Genomic DNA, 19,596 nt, shown 5'->3' on the forward strand with positions numbered 1-19,596 from the left:
TAGTGTTTGTTTGGATTTATATTTATGTAAATGTGAGCAGAATTTCCTGTTATTAAAAGGAAGTGAAGTGCTCATAATTCCAGTAATCTGCTAGAAGGGTGTACTTATTCCCAAAGTGAAAAAAAAAAAGAATATAGGGAGTGCAGTAAGATCATAAGTAACTTCCAGTAAGTGACAGAATGGTGTTTCATCCTGAAACGCTGCTCTAATTGGGAACTGGTTATTGACTTACAGATGCACTTCACGGGTTAAATGCTTTGCTGAAATAACTGAACCTGGCTACAAAAGAGCTGTCTGTCAGTTCACACGTACAACATATCTGAAAGCTGATCTTTTGTGAGATGATAAGGCTCTGCAAAAGCTGCTTCTGTCTCTCACTTCATGGTGTCTTTCACTGGAGTTTTCTTTGACATGTTCTGCCTAGAGTTTACAGAGTGGAATTCTTGTGTGCCTGAGTATGCTTTCTGCTTTGATTCTCTTTGTAGATGAATAGCATCTTTCAAAACTGTAGGTGAAAACTGGATCTTAGGGGTTAGGTTTTAGTTTTAATAAATCTCTACTAACTAACATCTAGACTGGAGTACATTAAAAATGTACATCTGATACTCATAAGTTAAGAAATGCTAGCAGTAAAGCTTCTTTGCACATGCTCACTCCTTAACATGGTTTTTATTTGCAGTATCCAATTAGTCCAAGCTTCCCTCACCAGTTGTCTTCCTAGTGAGCTGGTGTCCTTCCTCTCCAGTCCTACTTGTGAGTTTCTTCTACTCCATGTTTTCTGATCCCTTCAATTGATTCTTTGTCCTCTATATGTATTCTGTCCAAATCCAAATCTATATGTATTCTTTCCAAAATCTCACTTTGAAGGTCTCCTTGAAAGCAGAGGAGATAGGCTTCCTCTTCTCAGTTCCAGTTCCTGATCATATACTGATGAGAAGAAATTGCTATAGAGGAGGTTTGGATTTACTTCTGAAACTCCATGTGGGAATTCAGTGATGTGAAGATACTGCACTAGAGGTAACTTGGGGTGCTGTGAGTGCCTTGAGAATGCCTAGAGAGGAATTCATTAGAGGTCTCCCCACTGAACATCAAATGTATTCACCATCAACTTTCTGCAGGGTTGGAATTTGATGAGGCTTTAGGCCAGTCGGGTTTTGGCAGACTTTTGTGGCTTCTCAATGGGCACATTCCTGATACAAGAGTTACCTTTTAGTAGGGAATTCCAGAATTTAAGCTGAGGCATAATCTGTCATAACTGTTCTGCTCTGATGCTTCAGAGTCTGACGACTTTTAAGTAGCTGAAACTCAAGATCTTTTAAGTGCCAGGCAAAGTTCAAGACCACACACACAAAGAATGCAGCCAAAATCAAACAATATAAACCTTAAGCGTGCTTCTTTGATTATATATACTATTTCAGGTAGACTTTCTATATGAGGGCAATTTCTGTGCAATAAAAAAGGTGTGAATTTACTGCAAACTGCCTGCTGCTTATCAGCTATGTGGACATACTGCACATTTAGAAACCTGCTAGCTGGAAGGCAAGTATGTGCTAAGTTACTTGCTTTTTACCAGCCCTTTCATGTAACTGCTGGCTTTATAGAAGCCTTCTTGCACTTTTTGGTTAGCAGGGGAGACCATGAGCTTTGCAGAACTCCAGACAAAGACTTTGACACAAGATAAGACTAAGTGAAAGCCAAAGCTAGTGCTCATGGATTCATTTGTACCAGTGCACAAACTGGATGTGGGGGGAGAGGCACAAACAAAACGATTCTGTTGTGGGTCATTTAGATGTAGAGTATGATTAGTCCAGCCAGTGAGCTGCAAAAAAGACTTTTGCTTTAAATTTAAACCAGTGCTAAGGCAGTGTGAAGAAAGGGCATAAAGGATCTTCCAAATACTTCAGTCTTCATCCAGTGTTACCTGTGCAACCTTTATTACCCACCACTTTCTTCACAGCTGTAATCTTCATGTGGCTTTTCCTGAACCACTGTCAGCCTGTCCTTCTAGCAAGGTATGGGAAGAATGACATTTGAATAATAGCATATTCAAATGACATTTGAATGATAACATCTTTGTCATAAGCTTTTTCTGTGGAGAATGACATGTGCCAATCTAGCACACCAGAAGCTGTAGTCAGAATTGCTGAAAATACAGACATGACGTGATCTTTCTTCTAAGGCTCTCTCTCTCAGCCAGCCTGTGGGCATAGTAATTCTGTGATCTGGTTTTGGTTTCTTTCATGGAAGCCAAGTCTTTCCTGAGAGCGCTGTGTTCTCTGTCAGCTCTTCTCATTTTTCAGTCTGACTCAAAGTGCACTTTAGATTTGAAGCTGCTGTGCACCAGAAAAAGACATCTTATGAAGATCCCTTTTTAACTTCAGTTATTTTATATATGTGTATATATGTGTGTACTCTATGTGAAGTAGTGCTGTTAGTGGAGATAACAAAAACAGAGTTACAAGATGTTGTCATCCACATCAATTTTATGTTAAAGTTACAGCTGTAAAAAGTCTAATTGATAATTATTGTTGCCATGATCAGTCTGTCACATTTTTTAACTGCTTAAATTTTTGCTTCAGTCAAAATTCTGAATGACTGAGCCCAATCAAAAAGTGACTAAAATGGAAGAGATATCATTGTTTCTATTTTGCATGTAAACACCGACTCCACATTTCTGGTAGTAGAAGTACACAGTTATGCTTCCAGAACATTTAATTTTTAAGCATAACCATTCAAAGAGTGACTTTGCTGCTTCTGGCAGGCCAGAGCCTGGCACTACCATATATTGTACTATTGAACTGAGGAGTGCAAGTATCTGGAATGGAAAATAGGGAATGGAATGAATGGAGTCAGTGGGTTTTGAGGCATAGGGTATATAGACCTCAGCTGAAGCTAGACTTCTTGCAGGAAGACTGTTATGAGCCAAGAAGCTTCTTTTTCTCCAGTGCATCCAGGTTCTTTGTCTGGAGAACCCTTCCAGCAGCTTTTGCATGGAGTCAGCAAAATCAGTTGACACTGATAGCAATTCTGAGCTTCCCACAGTCAGGAACTGGCTCTTTCACAAATATACTTTTTGACCTTATATTCTGTAATAGAGAAAAGACCCAAGCATTACCAAAAAAGTAACCTTATCATTGCTTGGGGACAGACCAGGATACATCTCCTTCCTTAGGCTGTTCATTAATTGGCAAGAAATTGTCTGTGCTCAGTAAGAACACAGATTGAGGCAAAAGTCCCAAGCTGCAGACAAAGAGGAGTTTGTCTCTTTGTTTATTTTAGATTGGTGGTTTGCCTCTGTCTGAAATGTTCTATAAATCAAGGAAGATGATTGCTTTTTCTATTATTTTTACTAAAGACCAGAAACATCCTGTGAGAATTTATATCTACTGAAACTACAGTTACTGAAATTACTTAGGATTTCCCCTATGTATTGGGATTTTATTATGACCCCAGCTCATCATAAGCGAGTTTTTTCCTGCTGGGAACTCTCATTTTAAGGTGCTGCTACATTTCAACAAGTATGCAACAAGAGCTTCATACCATCTTTGCTGATCACAGTGAACAAATATGCCAAGGTAAATAGCTAAATCAACAGAGTTCTACAAGTCATGTTATCAAGAGCACCTGCAATGCATTTGGTATTGCAGAATGATTTGATTAGTGGAGCAATTTAAATGGATTGACAAATATTTAATACTAAGAATAAGGTAAGTGTTCATGCCAGAAAATAAGTATCAGTACCAGAGTGGCACAGAGAGAGAATTTTGCCAGTCTGTGACATACTTGGCACAAATGAGATTTTATTCCTTTGGACACATTCAGACAAGTTCAAATACTGTCAGCCTCAGCCAGCTCAGACTTAGATTTCTCACTTGCTAAGTGATGTTTCCCAATGAGATGACATTGCACCAGTTTTGCTCTCCCTCCCTCCTGTCTGCTCTCTTCGGAATACTGAAAGATTTCCAGGTAAGTTCAGTATGTTTACTGCACTCACAATGCCTAAAATATGTGGGATCCTGACAGCTCTCCCTGTCTCTTGTTACTCGAGCTTCAGATTCCATGATCCTAAGGAAGGGAGTTCTCCCATTTCTAAAAAGTATAAACAGATCAAGAGAGGTATCAAGAAAGTAATTTCTGGTGACTTCTTTCCTTCAGCCATGAGATTTTGGGGGATTTATTACAGTAAATACCTTCATGTTTCTTTTTTAATTTGTTAAGGGTTCCACCTTTTCTGTGACCCCCCCTCTATGGTAGCACATATCCCAAAGAGCACTGCCTGTGGTAGTACTGAGGCTCCTCATGAACTGTTAGTGTCTGATGGTGTTTGATCTAGCTAAGAAGCACACTGCAATGTGTTAAATAGCAACACTGACAGACATTGAACTACAGATTTTAGGCAAGATTATTTTAATATCTGTGCTTTTAAATTTCATGGTCTCCTTTAGCTGTTTGACAGTTGTTTACAGATGACATTTTGTGGTTTGTTGTTTTGGGTTGGTTTTTTTCCACAGCTACATATTAACTGAACATAAATATTTTAAAACACAAGGAGCTATGCCAAAAGTGAGACTCAAATATGAGACTAAAATCAGCCACTTCTAGAAAATAGTGTGCTAAGTGCTTTTGTGTGAGCATGTGTGTAGCAGTGCTGCTCCTGTAGTATTTTATGAATACGCTCTATAAAAGGCTGCCACTGGGAGCAGAACAATGAATAGACAGTGCTGAAGGAATGTCTTGGGCAGATGACTTAGCTGTGTCTACGTTCTTTTGCTCCAGGTATTAAACGACTTGCAATACTTGCTCTATTCCCTTCCACCTTAACTCCATGCAACACAGATGATCCACACAGTTTGGATACCCAGTGTAAAAATTACTTAAGCATTAGCTAAGTTCAGCATTAACTAAAATACTTAAAAGCAGCCTTGTCTTTGGGCATTGCTACCTTTAACATTCAAACCAGAAGGAGAGTCAGATGTTAGACACAAACATGTGTAATCAAACAAATGTGTTCAAGGCCAGGCTGGATGGGGCCTTGAGCAGCCTGGTCTAGTGGGAGGTGTCCATGCCTGTGGCAGAGGGGTTGGAACTCAATAATCTTCAAGGTCCCTTTCAACCCAAACTATTCTAGGATTCTATGATTCTATAAGTAATAGAATGCTCACAGGGGCTTTCCCCATTGTTTTTCTGGTGTGGGCATTGTCCTCTGATGGAAGAACAGGGAAGTAGGGGCTGGTTGTTTGCTTCTATTTGTTCTGCTTTATTTACTTTTTTCATAATAACAGATAATTATTTTCTAGGAAATGCAGGCTGCATTTAGAGAACAGTAGTGTGGGTTTGTTATAAAAGAGAGGTGCTTCTTCCAGTTACTGATAGGGCTTATTTTGGAAAGCCCCTTTCGTTGTGTTTTAAATCAAAACACAGCAAGGCTGACTTACTGCATTCCGTTTTAAACAGAACACTGCTATTCAACAACCTCTTCACTCTTTCAATGGCTGTTGCTTTTGCTACAGACTATGATTTTTTTTATTACAGTCCTATGATGTAATAGCCTTTCTGAAAAGCCAGCAGCAATAAGCCCTTTCTACTTTCCATCCTTGAAAATGTCCAATTCAATCAAGAGTGAATTTAAGAACAAGAAGTTTTAAGAAGGATGGCAACTGGAAAGTCTGGGTTTGGATGTGTAAGATAGATTCTTCTGAGGAACACTGGTCATCCACCACAACCTTTCCCCTTAGTGAGAATATTCCTGGAATCTTAACTCTCAACCCAAGTCAGCTGCTATGTAAATTTGTATAATTAATGACCTTGCATCCTTAGCCAAATTTGATTGGGTGTAAAAATTCCTAGCACTGTTTACATTTTGTATACATTGTATACAAAATGCTCAGTATGCTCATTTCAGCTGCTGTTTTTTTCTCCATGTTGCCAGTCCAGGCAAAGTCTTTCACACACATTTTTTTTTTGGTATTGAAATACTTAGTTGTTTTATCAGGCACGTTGACCTCAGTGGTATGACTTACAGAAGTGAAAAGTTTCCAGGCTGTGTTGTATGCTGGTTCCTGTCCTTTTGCTAGAAAAGCTTAGATAGGAGCTGATCAGAAAATAAAAAACAAAAGGAAGTCAAACAGCTTACCAATTGTCCTGACTACTGTGTCACCTGAAGCTGCACTCATTAATTGGGATAATTGCCTAATGGCATATTATTGCACACACTGAAGATGTTTTCTAGCCCATTATTTAATCAGGAATATTTGGACATTCAGATACTTATTTGTCTGTAGACTTTAAAAGCATACCTACCAGAATCACTTTTATTAGCTAAGGGAGCTTAGAACTTGAGAAGTAACCTGAGAGAGTGAAGGAAGGACATTAGGTTCATGTATCAAATACAGGGTATGCAATGTTCTGAAAACACTGGGTTTGTAAGATGATATTCTGGAGAAAGAAAGTGAGGCAGTTAGTGAAAAAACTAGAGTTAGAGCTGTGGCTTAAAGTATTAACATCATCTCAGGGTCCTCAGGAAATGCACTCATCTTTGGTACTCTGTTGCAATGGCAGAGGTAGCTGTGGATCTTTAATAAAATAATCCATTTTCATAATCAATAATCCCACTTCAGTCTTTTCTCATTGATTTTTGCTGATAAGGGTGAGAAGCAAGAAACCATGGGTGTGAGAATTCAAATTCTCATTATTTTCCTGAGAATCTCAGAGAGGTTTTCAAGGCAGTCTACCTTTTTTTCCCCCTTTGAAGTGGCTAACTTCTACTTTTGATGAAACATTTAGGGCAGATAAGAAAGCATAAACGTCTTAAACCAACTGAAATCCTTCTGGGCACCAGAGCCAAGAAACATTATCCAGAGTAACAAATGAGAGTGAAATGATGAGTGGCAGTCCAAAGGAGCAGGAACTGATTTCATGTGGGATTGGAGGTAAGAGAAGGGTTCTCAAGAGGATGCTTTGTAGTATGTTGCTGTTTAAGTAAAGTCTAAACCATTGTGGAGTCACCCTGGTCAGTTGTGAGCTTTCACACACTCACCCAAACAGCAGTAAATATGACTGTACTGCAAAAATGTGTGTTTCTTACTGGGAACTCTCTCGAGTTGTAGCTATTGAGAATGTGGTGAATGCATGGGGCTGGGCTTGGACTTGTGCCTAGCCAAGGCTTTGGGGTGGTGAAGAGCTCTCTGAGGGCAGCCTACATGACTCAGGAGGCTGTGTTTCAGCACAACCATCCTGTACCTCCTGTGACAACCCTGATGTGTGGAGAAACCCAACAGCTCTGGGACTAGTGATTTACGTGGTTTTGTTTTGTTCTTTTTTTTTAACCTTTCTTTCTTGGGCAGCCCTCTTCCTCCCCCTTCCTTCAAAATTTTTTCTCAGCTTGCTTGAGCCTCGAAGCCTGTCTCCTGCTAGTCTTGAACAGATGGAATGGCTCTGGACTGAATGAACAGACAAGGAGCAAGACCAGGCTGGACCCTGGGAGAATCTCAGCCTCCAGGAGGAGCAACCTGGCTGTCTACCCTGCGATGCTGGGAGCTAGAGAGATTTAACACCACTACAGATGGCTGCCTGCAGCCTGGCACTGGGACTGTGGCTCTTTCTCCTTCTTCATGATATCCAGACAGCTCCACAGGTAAGGTAGAGTGGAACCAGGATCCTGAAGCCCGTGAGGGTGCAGGAGCCTGGGAGAGGTCTGGGGGAAAACTGGGCTGCAGGACTATCCTACCTATAGGCTGGGTGCTGGGAGGTGGGCATCCACAGACACGGGCTTTGTGGTGAAACAGGGTGATAAAGGTGTAGAGCAGAGCTGCCAGGAGAGTTTGCCTTCTCTGGGAACTTTGCAAGTAGGAGCAGGAGATACTATCTATGATCTGCATCTTTTTGTTGGCATTGATAGTGTTGCTGCACCTTCAGGAACGTCATGCCTGGGAATGAGGAAAGCTTTGATAGAGGTGGGGGGACTGTTCTGGTTTGTTTGTGTGAGTGGATTTTCTTTTTGCCTGGATGGCCAGGTGCACTGATACAGGCACTTTCCTTGCAGAGGTTGGTTGTAGAGAGCTTCTCTTCACTCAGCTGATGTGAGTCAGGGCTGGCAAATTGAAAGGTGTGAAATCAAATAAAACAATAAAATACATTCCTCTTTATAACTACCCACCCCTCCGACACTGGCTTCCTCTTGAATGGGGTACTATTTCTGCATCAGCTTGACTTAAAATAGACATAGCCCATATACATGCAAGCTAGCTCCCTGCTCAGATCATATCATCTCTTGTGGCTTTGCTTCACCCCCTGCCCCACTTCACTCCTCCTCTCTAGTGGATCACGAGGCAGCAAGTCCTTAGCCCCTGGCATAAATCCATGTGACTTCCCAGGCTCACACTTATGCACACACTTTTTTCTTGAAAAAAACAATACATTAATAAAATCACTCACAGAGGCTCTTTGCACAGGCAGGTTAGTAACTGCATATGGTGTTAGACCCTGAAACTGGCCATTTTCCCTTGCAGTGGAAGTAGGAGCATATATTAGCCAAAGATACCTGTCTGTGCATTGTAACTGAAGGATATAACACACCACTTGGGCTGCCTGCAGATTTTTTTTACAAGAAATGACTCTAATTAATCTTTGAAAATAACCAAGTCCTGTAACCTCTTCACAGACACTTGAAAGCAATCCTCCTGGCTCTTTTGGTAAGAGTAGGAGTTTGTCCTGTCTCTTTAGTTGTAATTTCCCCTCCCACATTGCAAGCTTGCTCTACTTTGCCCTGCTTCTCTGGTCTGCCACTGTTGCCTTTCTGAAACATAAAGAGATCACTGTTCTTCTGTGGGATCAGAATCTGCAGTCCTTCCTCACCTGAGGAATATTTAGGAGGGAATTAAAATAAGTTTGTCCAGTTTGCTGAACACAAACTGCTTTGAGAGATGTGACAGGAAAACCAAAACAAAGCAAGAAGGTATTTTTGCTGTTTGACATCAGTTTTGGTGGTTTGCTCACAAAATGGAGTAAAGAGCAGATTTGGTTTTCTGATATCCATTGTCAGCATTCAGACTCACTGCAAAATCATCAGCATGTACAGTTGAGGTGTAGATCTTGCTGGCATGAGAAACTGGCTTTTCATTTGCTTTTAGCCTTGCCTCTCTGACATCAGTACTTGCTTTTACTGCTAGCACAATACAGATGATACTGTTTAAAGTGAGCAGGTCACAGCTTATTGGTCATATTTCAAACCATATCCTACCTCACTTGAGTCTGCAGTTTGGGTTTTGTTTAATACTGAGTTAACTCTCACTTGTTAATAATGTCTTTACCATGAAGTAGATGAAGCTCAACTACTTGAAGGCTTAGATCATCAGCTTAGTTTGTACTGTCAGAATCTGGACAGAAGCTTGAAATGGAGTTGACTGTTTTGCTGGGCTGTTAGTCAGTTCTAGAATAGCCAGTGCTGGTAGAAGATTGATTTTTTTTTTTTACTGTAACATGCCTTCTTCCTGACTTACAGCTCATTTGTGGCAAGCTGATTTCTTACTCTGCCTCACCATCACTTTTTTACTACGTGCTTGAAAGGCCATAAATAAATGAGTCAAACCTTGTCCTGACTGAACTGAGGAGTAGCCCACTGAATTCAGCACCATCTTTACCATTGCCATTATTTAAACTGGAATACCAGAGAAGGAAATGTTTTTTCAGCTATAGAAACTGTGCCATGGTTTGTTAAAGTGACTTGTTTTTAGAGCAGAGTACCTTGGGCTTGGGTCTATAAACAGTAAAGGTAGCTTGGAAGCTGTGCTTACAACTAGAAAGCAGCATTTGCTGGGAAGCTGCAGAGGTCAGGTATGGTGCAGCTGCCTGTAGTATATAGCTGCCCTCTTGTGGAAAGGAAAGAGTAAAGGTTGAGTACTTTTGTGTGTGTATTTTCATAATTTATGCAGCATGTATGCATAGTCCATGCAGTAATTTATCACAGCACCAGGTGCAGATGACCATTAGAGTTTGTATTGCTGTAACTGAGGGCAGAATCTAATCCTAAATTCCTGATTTTAGGATTTTAGACAAGGTAACTTTTTCAAAAGCAGCCTTTCCCTCACACTTTACACAGACACTATTCCATTGTTTAAACCCCAAAAGAGACAGTTAAATAAGCTGTACACTTACATGCTGCATAAGTCAGTCAAGAATTTTGTTCCCACCCCAATCGCAAATTCAACATCATTTGCAACCAGAGTTGGTTTCCCAGGAGAACCAGGAAGAGAAGATGAAGGTTTTGTGGTGACATCCCATAGCTCGTAGAAAGAAACTAATCCTGTATGGCTTAGCTACAGTCAGAATGCTGTTCTTGCACTCTCTTCATAGAACTAGTTAATTCATATCACTGAAGTGCCTCCCGCATAACCCTTTGACTAGAGACTGGTTTCATCTCATTTCCTGTTATTCAGTGTAGCCTCAGAGTGGCTGGCAACCAGGGTGCTTCTTCATGCAGATGCAAGGAGATTCCTCTTTCTTTTCTACAATCTAGGGCTTCCTCTTCAGAAAATTAAAATGCAGGGTGCACATTCATAAACCTGATGTGAGTAAGGCTGAGCAAGCAGACCTCTGCTGCTTGTGCAGGAAGCTAGAAAAAATGCTTACATGTCTCAAAAGGGATTTCTCAGCTCTAGTGCTGCAGCTCCACGCAACCTAATGGTTTCAATATGTTTCTATTTCTTCTCCTTTTGTTAATTTCCTCCTTGACTGAAAGTTCCTGTTTTCTGACATAACCTGGGGCAAGTTAAATAACTTCTGTGTTTTATGGTCCTGCTGTGACATGAACAGCACACTAAACAGGAGAATACAGCTGTGAAAGTAGTCAGGTAGTAAGATTCAGCACTGCATCAAGAGGCAGCAAGAGACAGTAGGTGTTATTTCCAAGGCCAATGGGAAATTCATCTGCAGAAAGTGAGATGCAGGCTTTCTGAAATATTTAACTGTTCTACTACCAGTATAGTGTGGGAAAATCTCTGGGGAGGCTGCTGATTGAGCCTTTACCAAAAAATTTACACCTTGTAGCACATACTGAAACTGAAATTCAGATAGTAGTTTTAGGGGATTATTAAGGGAGATGCCAAATTAAAAAATCAGATTTTCTTATCAGAAAAAAGCCTAGCAGTGTAATCTCTTGGAAACTGAGAATATTGACTTGTTGCTAAATACACTCAGCACTGCAATCTTTGCTTCAGCTTGTACGCAACAGGAAGGATTGTGCTGGGGAAACTTGAACTTTCAAAAAGCTGTGCATTTTCCCCTACCATCACTTGAGACAGAGAATGGGATCTAATACACAACTAACTGTTTTCTAACTGTGCCTTTTGTCTGTTTTGATTTCTAGACATCATTAACCCCATCTCATTCCTGCGATACGCTTAAGAATTGGTTCTATGATGAAACTTTGCAAAGCTGCTGTTACCAGTGTCCCTCAGGTCAGTATGTTTGGCATTCAGCCACAATGCCACGAAGCATTTCTTGTAGAGATAGCAGGAACCATGGGTGTCTGCAGAATTGCATTTTGTACCTGAAGAAAAGTGCAATTTCATCAATCACTAGCTAATATACATTCAGATGTGAACTTGTTCACTACTGCCCTGCTCCTCTTTGGTCTGAATGCAAACAGTCTGTGAACTGCAAACAGGATAACTTGCTAGGATCTTTTGTGTGATTTTATCAGCTGACACTTTCAAAGTGGCTAGAACAAGGCAGGTCTAAGAATTCATTTCAGCTTGCTGCAGGGTGTGAAATACTGCAGTGAAATTAGGCAAGTTTCTCATCAGAGACAAAAAGCTATGAAATGGAGGTATGGAAAATCTGCCATTATCCTTCTAGTCAAAACCGTTTAGAAAGTGTCTCACATCAGAGAGGGAACAGCCCTTTGTCAAGGGACGCAGAGAGCTTTAAAAAGCTGGCTGTGACTCAGAACACATAAAGGTCAGAAGCAGGAAACACCTTCGTGAGACAAGTTCTGGAAATGTCTGAAACTCCCCCTGTTGGCCAGAAACCCCCGCATCAAATGGGGCATTTTGTGGGGCTCCACCATCCCCAGTCTCTACTTAGAGAAATGTTTTGCCTTTCTCCTTCAAAACCAGGCTTTGCAAAAGCTCTCCCACAATGACAAATGTCCTAGTGAGGTCTGGTGAAGAGCAGAGATCCGATTTACATCTGCCTGTAGAGAGCCACCCATCTCAATCACCTCACCTCTGCTTATTTTTGACATTAATTTTTTTGCTACATCCTCAAGCCAGTCTTGGACATCTCTTCACATCCTCCTTCACACAACAGGCTCATAAGAATCCTTTTTAATTTTAATCTTCCTTCCACTTCCCTTCTATTTATTCTCTTTATGTTTGTTTTTTTACCTTTTTTTTTTTTGTTTGTTTGGGTTTGGGTTTTTTTTGTTTGTTTTAAACTTAAAATCAGCTATCCAGCTCCACAAAATAGTGCTGCAGTCAACACTGAACATAATTTCCCACCCACAGTTATCAGCAAATCTTCAGGAGTGACTGAATTCACATACGAAAGCAAACCACTTAAGCCACTTTTTTCATCTACTTTCAGTACCATTTTCTGTTCAGGTGATGGCAGCTGATACTCCTTTCTGCTCAGGCTTTTTTCTGGTTCTTGGGCTATGAACACAGTCAGTGGAGAGCGGCACCAAAAGACTGTTAGGCAAGCTTCAAAGCCATTGCACCTGGGGCACACATCCCCCAAGGGTGGGACCATGTGTACAGGAAATCTCAAATAACTGAAGTTAAAGCTTTGGGCTCATTGGGGGAGGAAGGGGAAAATGAGACACGTGCAGCTTGACTGCTGAGGTTCAACAATCAGTCCCCACCTTGATGTCTAGAATAGTATCAGAAGAGTAGTTTTGAGGAGGTGGGAGTGATGTGGTTTACACTTGTCTGGTGGTATTTAGTGAGCCAAATATAGCACAGTTGTTTTTACCTGCACTCCTACATCATGCTTGCCAAAATACAGAGTAGGTGAGTTATTTCCCTGCCAGTTTTTCCCTCCCTGGTTAACTCTTTGTGCTTGGGTGATGCAGGCTGGATGCTGAAACTGAGATTTGTTTCTCTCCTGTTCTCCACGTGCAAAATGTTCAACTCTTCCTGTCTTTTTGTTGCTGCTTTACTTTTTACTTTTGCTTCTGCAACTTCTGCTGTTCCTTACCCTCTGGTAGTTATTTCCACCTCCTGGCAAGGCCAGCTGCTCAACTTATGCATACTGCATGGACACAGAAGGTCTGAGATCCAGGGTAGTGTAACTGCAAACTGTGAGCAAAGAGTCCTGGTGATTTGGTAGTGTTGGGCAGAGAAGGTGTATAGCACAAACATCCAGCATCAGCAATCCATACTTATGTAATTTGATTTGTTTAAGGAAAAAAAAAGGAAACCAAGACCATCTCACAACTGTCAAGGCAACCATCAAACCAGCAGGACTGCTCAGAAAGTGATCTACTACTAACCTGCTGGGGCGATACACAGCACAGCACAAGAAGTACCATCTTGTAACCTCCTGCTCCAAACATGATTGCCCCTGGAGAAATCTGTCTGCAGATGGGTGATTCTGGCAACTTTTGAAAGGAAAAGTGATGTCTTAGTTAGCAAAATATCAGGACTTGGTTGCTGTAGCCAAGAAGAAAACAATTTCCTTGGAACTTAGCAATGTCAGGACAACATTGCCCTCACTGCAGACTTGGTAGTCTTTCCTAGCTGTCAGCAAATGTCTTGCAACATGCCTGTTCTGCAGCAGTCCATGCTGTGATAATGCCATGCACAGTGGTGCTGTCACAGGACAGTTGTGATCCCTTCAGACTGGAAGGGGAAAGGCAAAAATAGGCAAGGTAACCAAGAGACAGGAACAAAGAGAAGACTGCAGTGGTGTCTAAATGAGCATACAAGAACTTCAGGAGGCTTGTCTCCTTTGATTCTGAACAAGCATCCTGCATTTTGTTTTTCTTCTCCAGGCTCTGTTAAAAAGAGAGCATGTCCTAGAGACCCAGAAGAAGACTGCATGAGATGTGGACCTGATCAGTATGTGAAAGAAGCATCCAGAAAACCACAATGTGATGCTTGTGTATCATGTGCAGGTTTGCTTTCCCTCACACATACCTCACAGTTGCAGTCTCTCTAGATATTTTAGTTACATTTTTTATTTATATTTGATTCACTTAGAATTTCCAGCAGCAAAATTAGCCATCCTTGGTTAGTGATTTAGAGAGCAAAATGAAATGCTGCCTTGCACATTATCAATATTGCTTCCTGTGTGACCTGGGACTACCAAAAATTCATTCATCCAATCCTGTCCAGGTCTGATTTCTGCTCTCTGCCTTATATCACAAGCTCTTGTCTACCCAATCCTCCAATTATTCAGGACTTAATTTGCCATCATGAAGGGTGACAGCAGCCTGTGCTGCTTCCTGAGCCTTTGAGCTGGTGTTTGCTCAGCTTTGGCCCCTGCTTTGCATTTCCCTTTGTTAGAATGTCTGTTTCTTCCCCCAGAACCTGACCTTGTGGAGAAAGAGCCCTGCTCCTTCAACTCCAGCCGCGTCTGTGAGTGCCGACCAGGCCTCTTCTGTCAGACCTCTGTCCTGTACAGCTGCTCCCGATGCCAGCAGCACACTGTTTGCAAGCCTGGTTTTGGAGTCAAAGTCAGAGGTGGGAATTCCTGCCTGGCTAGATTACCTTTCCCGACCTTGGCCATAGGCCTGGACCTGATGCATTTTGGTCAATCAGTCCTCAGTCGTTATTTTTATTCAGGCACCTCAACGAATGATGTTACTTGTGAAAAGTGCCCTTCTGGGACCTTCTCTGATCAAAACTCTAGCACTGACATCTGCAAGCCCCACACCAAGTAAGTCAGTAGTTCTTTAAAGTAAGTAATTAATTAAAATTAATTAAAGGACCAAAAGGGACACCTGTCATGTCTGGTGCAAAGTATACACATTTATCTTGGAGGCAATGGAATAGCTTTGGGTCTGTGTGCAGAATTTAGAAGGTCTTTCTTTATACCTCTTGCACAGCTCAGTACTGGAGGAAGGTGGGGAGGGAGAAATCCCCTCTTGCTTCATTTTCAGTTCACTAAGTACGGTGGAGTTATACACAGATGTGAGTATGGAGTATGCATCCAGGTCAAGAATTAATGCCACATGGGCAAGAAGGTGGTTGATGACTTTCCCACTGAAAACAGTAAATGCAAGTGGAACAGAAGTGACCAAAGGAATCTTTGTCATACGGAAAATATTCCTCTCATGTACCATGGAAGTTTTCCTCTAGCACTGATACCTTGTTCTCTTTCCTTCCTCAGCTGTGCTGAGTTAAACAAAGTAGCACTAACTGAAGGAAATGCCACACATGATCAGGTTTGCCGGGACCAATTGCCCACCTACCTCACCCCAAGCACTTTGTCCGTGAGATTCAGCAATGACACAAGTAACGGTGACCTGCAGGGTTTTAAGGAGAACCTGGTGACCACTGTTAGTATCCTTTTAAGTGCTACAGCAGCTGAAAACCCCAGTTCAACTCCTGAGGAGAAAGCTCTGGCTGGCACTTTTCCCACCTCAGCCAGGGGGGAAACAACCACAGCAGGTAACAAAGCATTTACTCTGTCTACATGTTTTATTGGGATGTATCTTTGACAAACACAATTTTTATGTGGGAACTTCCTGCAAACCCCCTACAACTCCATGGGTCCATGTCCAATCATGTAGGTGTACTAATAGTTCCCCTTTGCTCTTTCTTAACCTTTCCTGCCCTCCCTTTCCCTTTCTGTGCCACAGGTCCAGTTCTCTGGGCAGTGGTTCTCTCCACAGTAGTGCTGCTTGTGGCCATGCTGTTATTCTGGAAATGGAAAGTTTGCAAGAAGCTCATCCTCAAAGCAAAGAGTGAGTTTTTAAAGCTGTAATGCAGAGCATATAGTGGAACATGTAGCATACAAGTGTATGCCATCTGGGAACTCAAATATCCCAGAGTTTTGTGGAGGTCACTGGGGAAGAGAATGTTGAGTGCAGCCTGGTGAAGGTGGGCCAGATAAGGATCCTAGGAGAACTCTTTATGTGGCATGCTGGAGAACATGAGAGAAAGACTGAGGCAGCTGTGCATTTATGTGTGGAGATGCTGCAAGCTGAGTAAGGAAAGGGTTAACCAGTGGTTTTTCCTCTCAGCACAGACACTAATATCAAATGATGCCTGAGGTGTTTTGTGAGTATTTGTTGATTCCTGTGATAGGACTGGACTTTGAGCACAAGAGGAAGAGTGACTTTTGTTGATGCTGACTCTCTGTAGCATTGTTAGCTGTGGGATGTGCCTGCAGAACCACATTCCCTCCTTTATTGAAAGCAGGATGTGCACGTTGTAGGTTGGTTATAGACCTGTAGGTTTGGAGAAGCTGTTAGAGCCTGTAGTGAATTTTGCCAAATGACTGATTTCTTCTATCAGCGCATCTGCATTTCTTCACTACCCACAAATCCAGGCTCAAATCTCAAGATCAGTGGCTGATGGACCAGGCATTGTAATCCATCTGCCTAAAGAATAAGAGGATAGTTTTAATATGGATCTTTATTTTATGGAATTTTAGTTTAAATCGTAGAACTTTGTGTCAAATGTGTGTCCCTGCTGACAGGCAAGAGGCCATTCCTGCTGCCACTAGATGGGGCCTTTCCCCCACTGACATGAGCAGTTGGCGATGGGTTGGTGCAGAGCTTCACTGGGAACACTCCCTGCATTCCTGGGTACTCAAACTGGAGAGAGGTGTTCAAATAACGTAGGTGGCAGCCATAGCAACCTATACAGACCCCCAGAATACACACGTTTTGCCCATTACCTAATCCTCTGTCAGCACTTCCATTCCTAGTGACTGTTCTGTTCTGTTAGGTTCTCCTAATTACCACACACCAGAGCTTCTTGTACTCATTTATCCAGGAATGCTATCCAAAACTTCTTGTGTACAGCTTAATTTTCTCAGAATGGATTTTTTTTCTTCCTTGCTTGCCTTACACAATAGAAAATGGTACTGTGCAGCATTATAGAGCTGAGGCATTGAAAAGAAAGATTCTTGCATGAAATTAGATAGTGGGCCTGAGCCTGTATATCTTCATGGTACTACAGAAGGATGCTGTACACTTCCTTCTTCTCACCCCTCTTCTTTCACCAGTATTCCTTTCCTCCATCCCCTTAATATTCATCTGGCCCCACAATGAACTGATCCAACATGTTAACCCAGTGGAAAGATAGGATTTCATTTTTTTTAATAATACCATCTTCTCTTTATCTAGAAAGTTTAATCAGTTCATTAGATAAACACCAGTTGTGCTGTGGGGAGAGTGATAGGGATGGCCAGAAAGGGCTCTTGGGGGAGCTGGACGTCACAGTCTTGGCAGCAGTATGTTAACCATGTCACCTAAGTGTGTCCTCAGTGGTAAGGAAAGCATGATGCAGGTGGGTTGGGCAGTAGCTTAGGACACAGCTAGGTGATCTTTCAGAGCATTCTTGTGCTTGCTGTGAATTTTCTTTGGATAATTTTTCCTTTTTCCCTCACAGGTTCGGATCTGGTGACCAAGCATACAGTAAGTGCGAAGAGTATTCCCAAACAAATCACTTTCCATTCCAATGTCAGTAATGAGTCAGGTACATTTTTGCAAATGTCATCAAAAATCTGTGAATTTAGCTGAGAAATACTGTTTTTAAACACAGCCTTAAGTGATGCAGGAACCTAATATGAAGTTCCTCTATCAGTCAGGTGCTCTGGAATTTTTTACTGCCTGTGACAGTGGTGTTATGAAGTACCTTATGTTATTCTGACTGCCACAGAAGGGTTCTGTAGACCTATTGCAATCATCACATTCACCCCACTTCTGTTCTCTTTGTATTGTCAGGAGATCATAATGACTGCTGACAGAGGGCCAGAAGAGGAGGGGTTAATTGACAGAACCCTGCCTTTCGAAACCAACAATAACTTGGTCTCCAGCAGAGAAAAAGCCTCTAGTCCTGATCTGAGCCTGGCTGATGTGACACAGAGCAATGGAAATGCCCTGGACTGCCCAATCGATTCTCCAGTGAGAGACCACACAAATAACAGAATTGGTGAGTCTTGCTATTTTGTGTTTTCTTTTTTCTCTTGCCTTTTAAATTTTCAACCATGGGCACATTATGTCACTCTGAGATCATTAGTGAGCTGCAAAATGTCCAAAGATTCTGATGAAATTTGGGGCTGAGCTTCCAGACCCTTTGACACACAAATTCTGGTACATTCTTTTCATTAGATCCTTTTGAATCTAATGCTTTCTTATTTTCACATCTGCCATAGTCACTTCTGACAGAAAAATGCTCTTCTTCCTCTTTTTCATTACAGAAGATGTAAATTTGCAGAAGAAACTTGAAATCCAGAACAAGTTAGCTGAAAAATGATGCTGTAATACTTAATAAGAATTGTACTTCACTTGTCTTAAGCTATCATTTTCTTCTCTTGGTTTCACAGTATAGCTTGAAATCTGCCTCCCATGTGTTCTCGTAATATCTTTGACCATGGCACAGGGTAGGAGATGAAGTCAAACAAGGAAGCTTACTGACAGGGGAAGAGCTGTTATCTGAGAGAGTCTACATGAGACATACTGGCAGTGTTTCCAAATCCAGTTCTGAGTTTATTTGAAGGGGGCAGCTGACCTTTCCTTACTTGAACGCCCTTTCTGTTTCTTCTGTGAGTGATGGATGGCCCTAGGATGAATGTGGTGATTTGACTTAGCATACCCAAATATCTCCAAGCAATTGTGAACAATAACCTACAGTGTCTGCTTTGCAGCATCCTTCTGAATGAAATGTAGTGTTCCAAGCCATAGGAAAGTCTGGTTTACCTTTGTAAAGGAGTAGGAGTCAACAAATTGGACACAAGATCCAAATCTATCCCAGAAAAATTTGTAGGTGGTTCTCTGCTGGAAAGAAACTTGTTTCTTTGCTGGTCCTAAGGCCTCAGTTATACACACAGTGCTGATCCTTGCTCAAAGGCTGCCTTTAATGCAGGTATTGTTGTTTCTGGAAACTGTAGGAGCACAAAACTTGGATTCTCCATATCTCTTTTCCCCAGATCCCAATGAATTGCTGCTTATGACTGACATTTGTGCATATCTTACTGCCTTTTGTAATTTGTTAGTGAATTCTGTGTTTTCAAAGTGAGGGGCTTGATCTGCATGCTTCTGATTAAAATAAGAAAGGGAGAAACAAACAACAACAGCAAAACAAAAAATCAAGCAACTGAGTGCAAATAAATACTTTTGATGAAAAGAAACCACCTCTAGGATCAGCAGTGGTTGTTAACTATGCTCAGCACTATTTTTTTCCTTCCTCAGAGAATTTATACATCTTGAAGGCCAATACTGTTATTGTGGGGTCCACTTCGGGCAAGAACTGTGCTGCTAGGGGATGCGAAAGCAATGTTGACGCCCAGGAAAAAATGGAAGAGGCACTGGAAATGCACTATCCAGAGCAAGAAACAGAGTATTTTCCAGGGAATGAAGTGATGGTTCCTGTGGAGGAGGATGGAAAGGAATTTCATCACCCCACCACTGCCACTGAAAAGTGA

The 19,596-nt window shown here is 41.7% G+C and overlaps 1 protein-coding gene across 4 annotated transcripts; it reads left to right on the forward strand.

Annotated features, from left to right (window-relative positions):
* Positions 1 to 1,004: 1,004 nt before the first annotated feature.
* Positions 1,005 to 19,596, forward strand: TNFRSF8 (TNF receptor superfamily member 8). 4 transcript variants are annotated; one of them, XM_068158462.1, is made up of 12 exons: positions 1,005 to 1,017; positions 6,784 to 6,929; positions 7,344 to 7,633; positions 11,363 to 11,453; positions 13,991 to 14,113; positions 14,526 to 14,681; positions 14,784 to 14,877; positions 15,331 to 15,611; positions 15,803 to 15,907; positions 17,562 to 17,587; positions 17,897 to 18,104; positions 19,364 to 19,596. In XM_068158462.1, the coding sequence occupies exons 3-12, from the start codon at positions 7,562 to 7,564 to the stop codon at positions 19,594 to 19,596; spliced, it is 1,389 nt and encodes a 462-aa protein (XP_068014563.1). In that variant the 5' UTR covers positions 1,005 to 1,017; positions 6,784 to 6,929; positions 7,344 to 7,561. The 4 variants fall into 4 exon arrangements, with proteins under 4 accessions (XP_068014563.1, XP_068014562.1, XP_068014561.1 ...); XM_068158461.1 differs by lacking the exon at positions 1,005 to 1,017 and having other exon boundaries at positions 6,305 to 6,929; XM_068158460.1 differs by lacking the exons at positions 1,005 to 1,017; positions 6,784 to 6,929 and having other exon boundaries at positions 7,249 to 7,633.

The sequence above is a fragment of the Melanerpes formicivorus genome, unplaced genomic scaffold, assembly GCF_026170545.1.
Source record: "Melanerpes formicivorus ecotype bairdi unplaced genomic scaffold, bMelFor1.0.p_v2 SCAF_39, whole genome shotgun sequence".
Classification (NCBI taxonomy): Eukaryota; Metazoa; Chordata; class Aves; order Piciformes; family Picidae; genus Melanerpes; species Melanerpes formicivorus.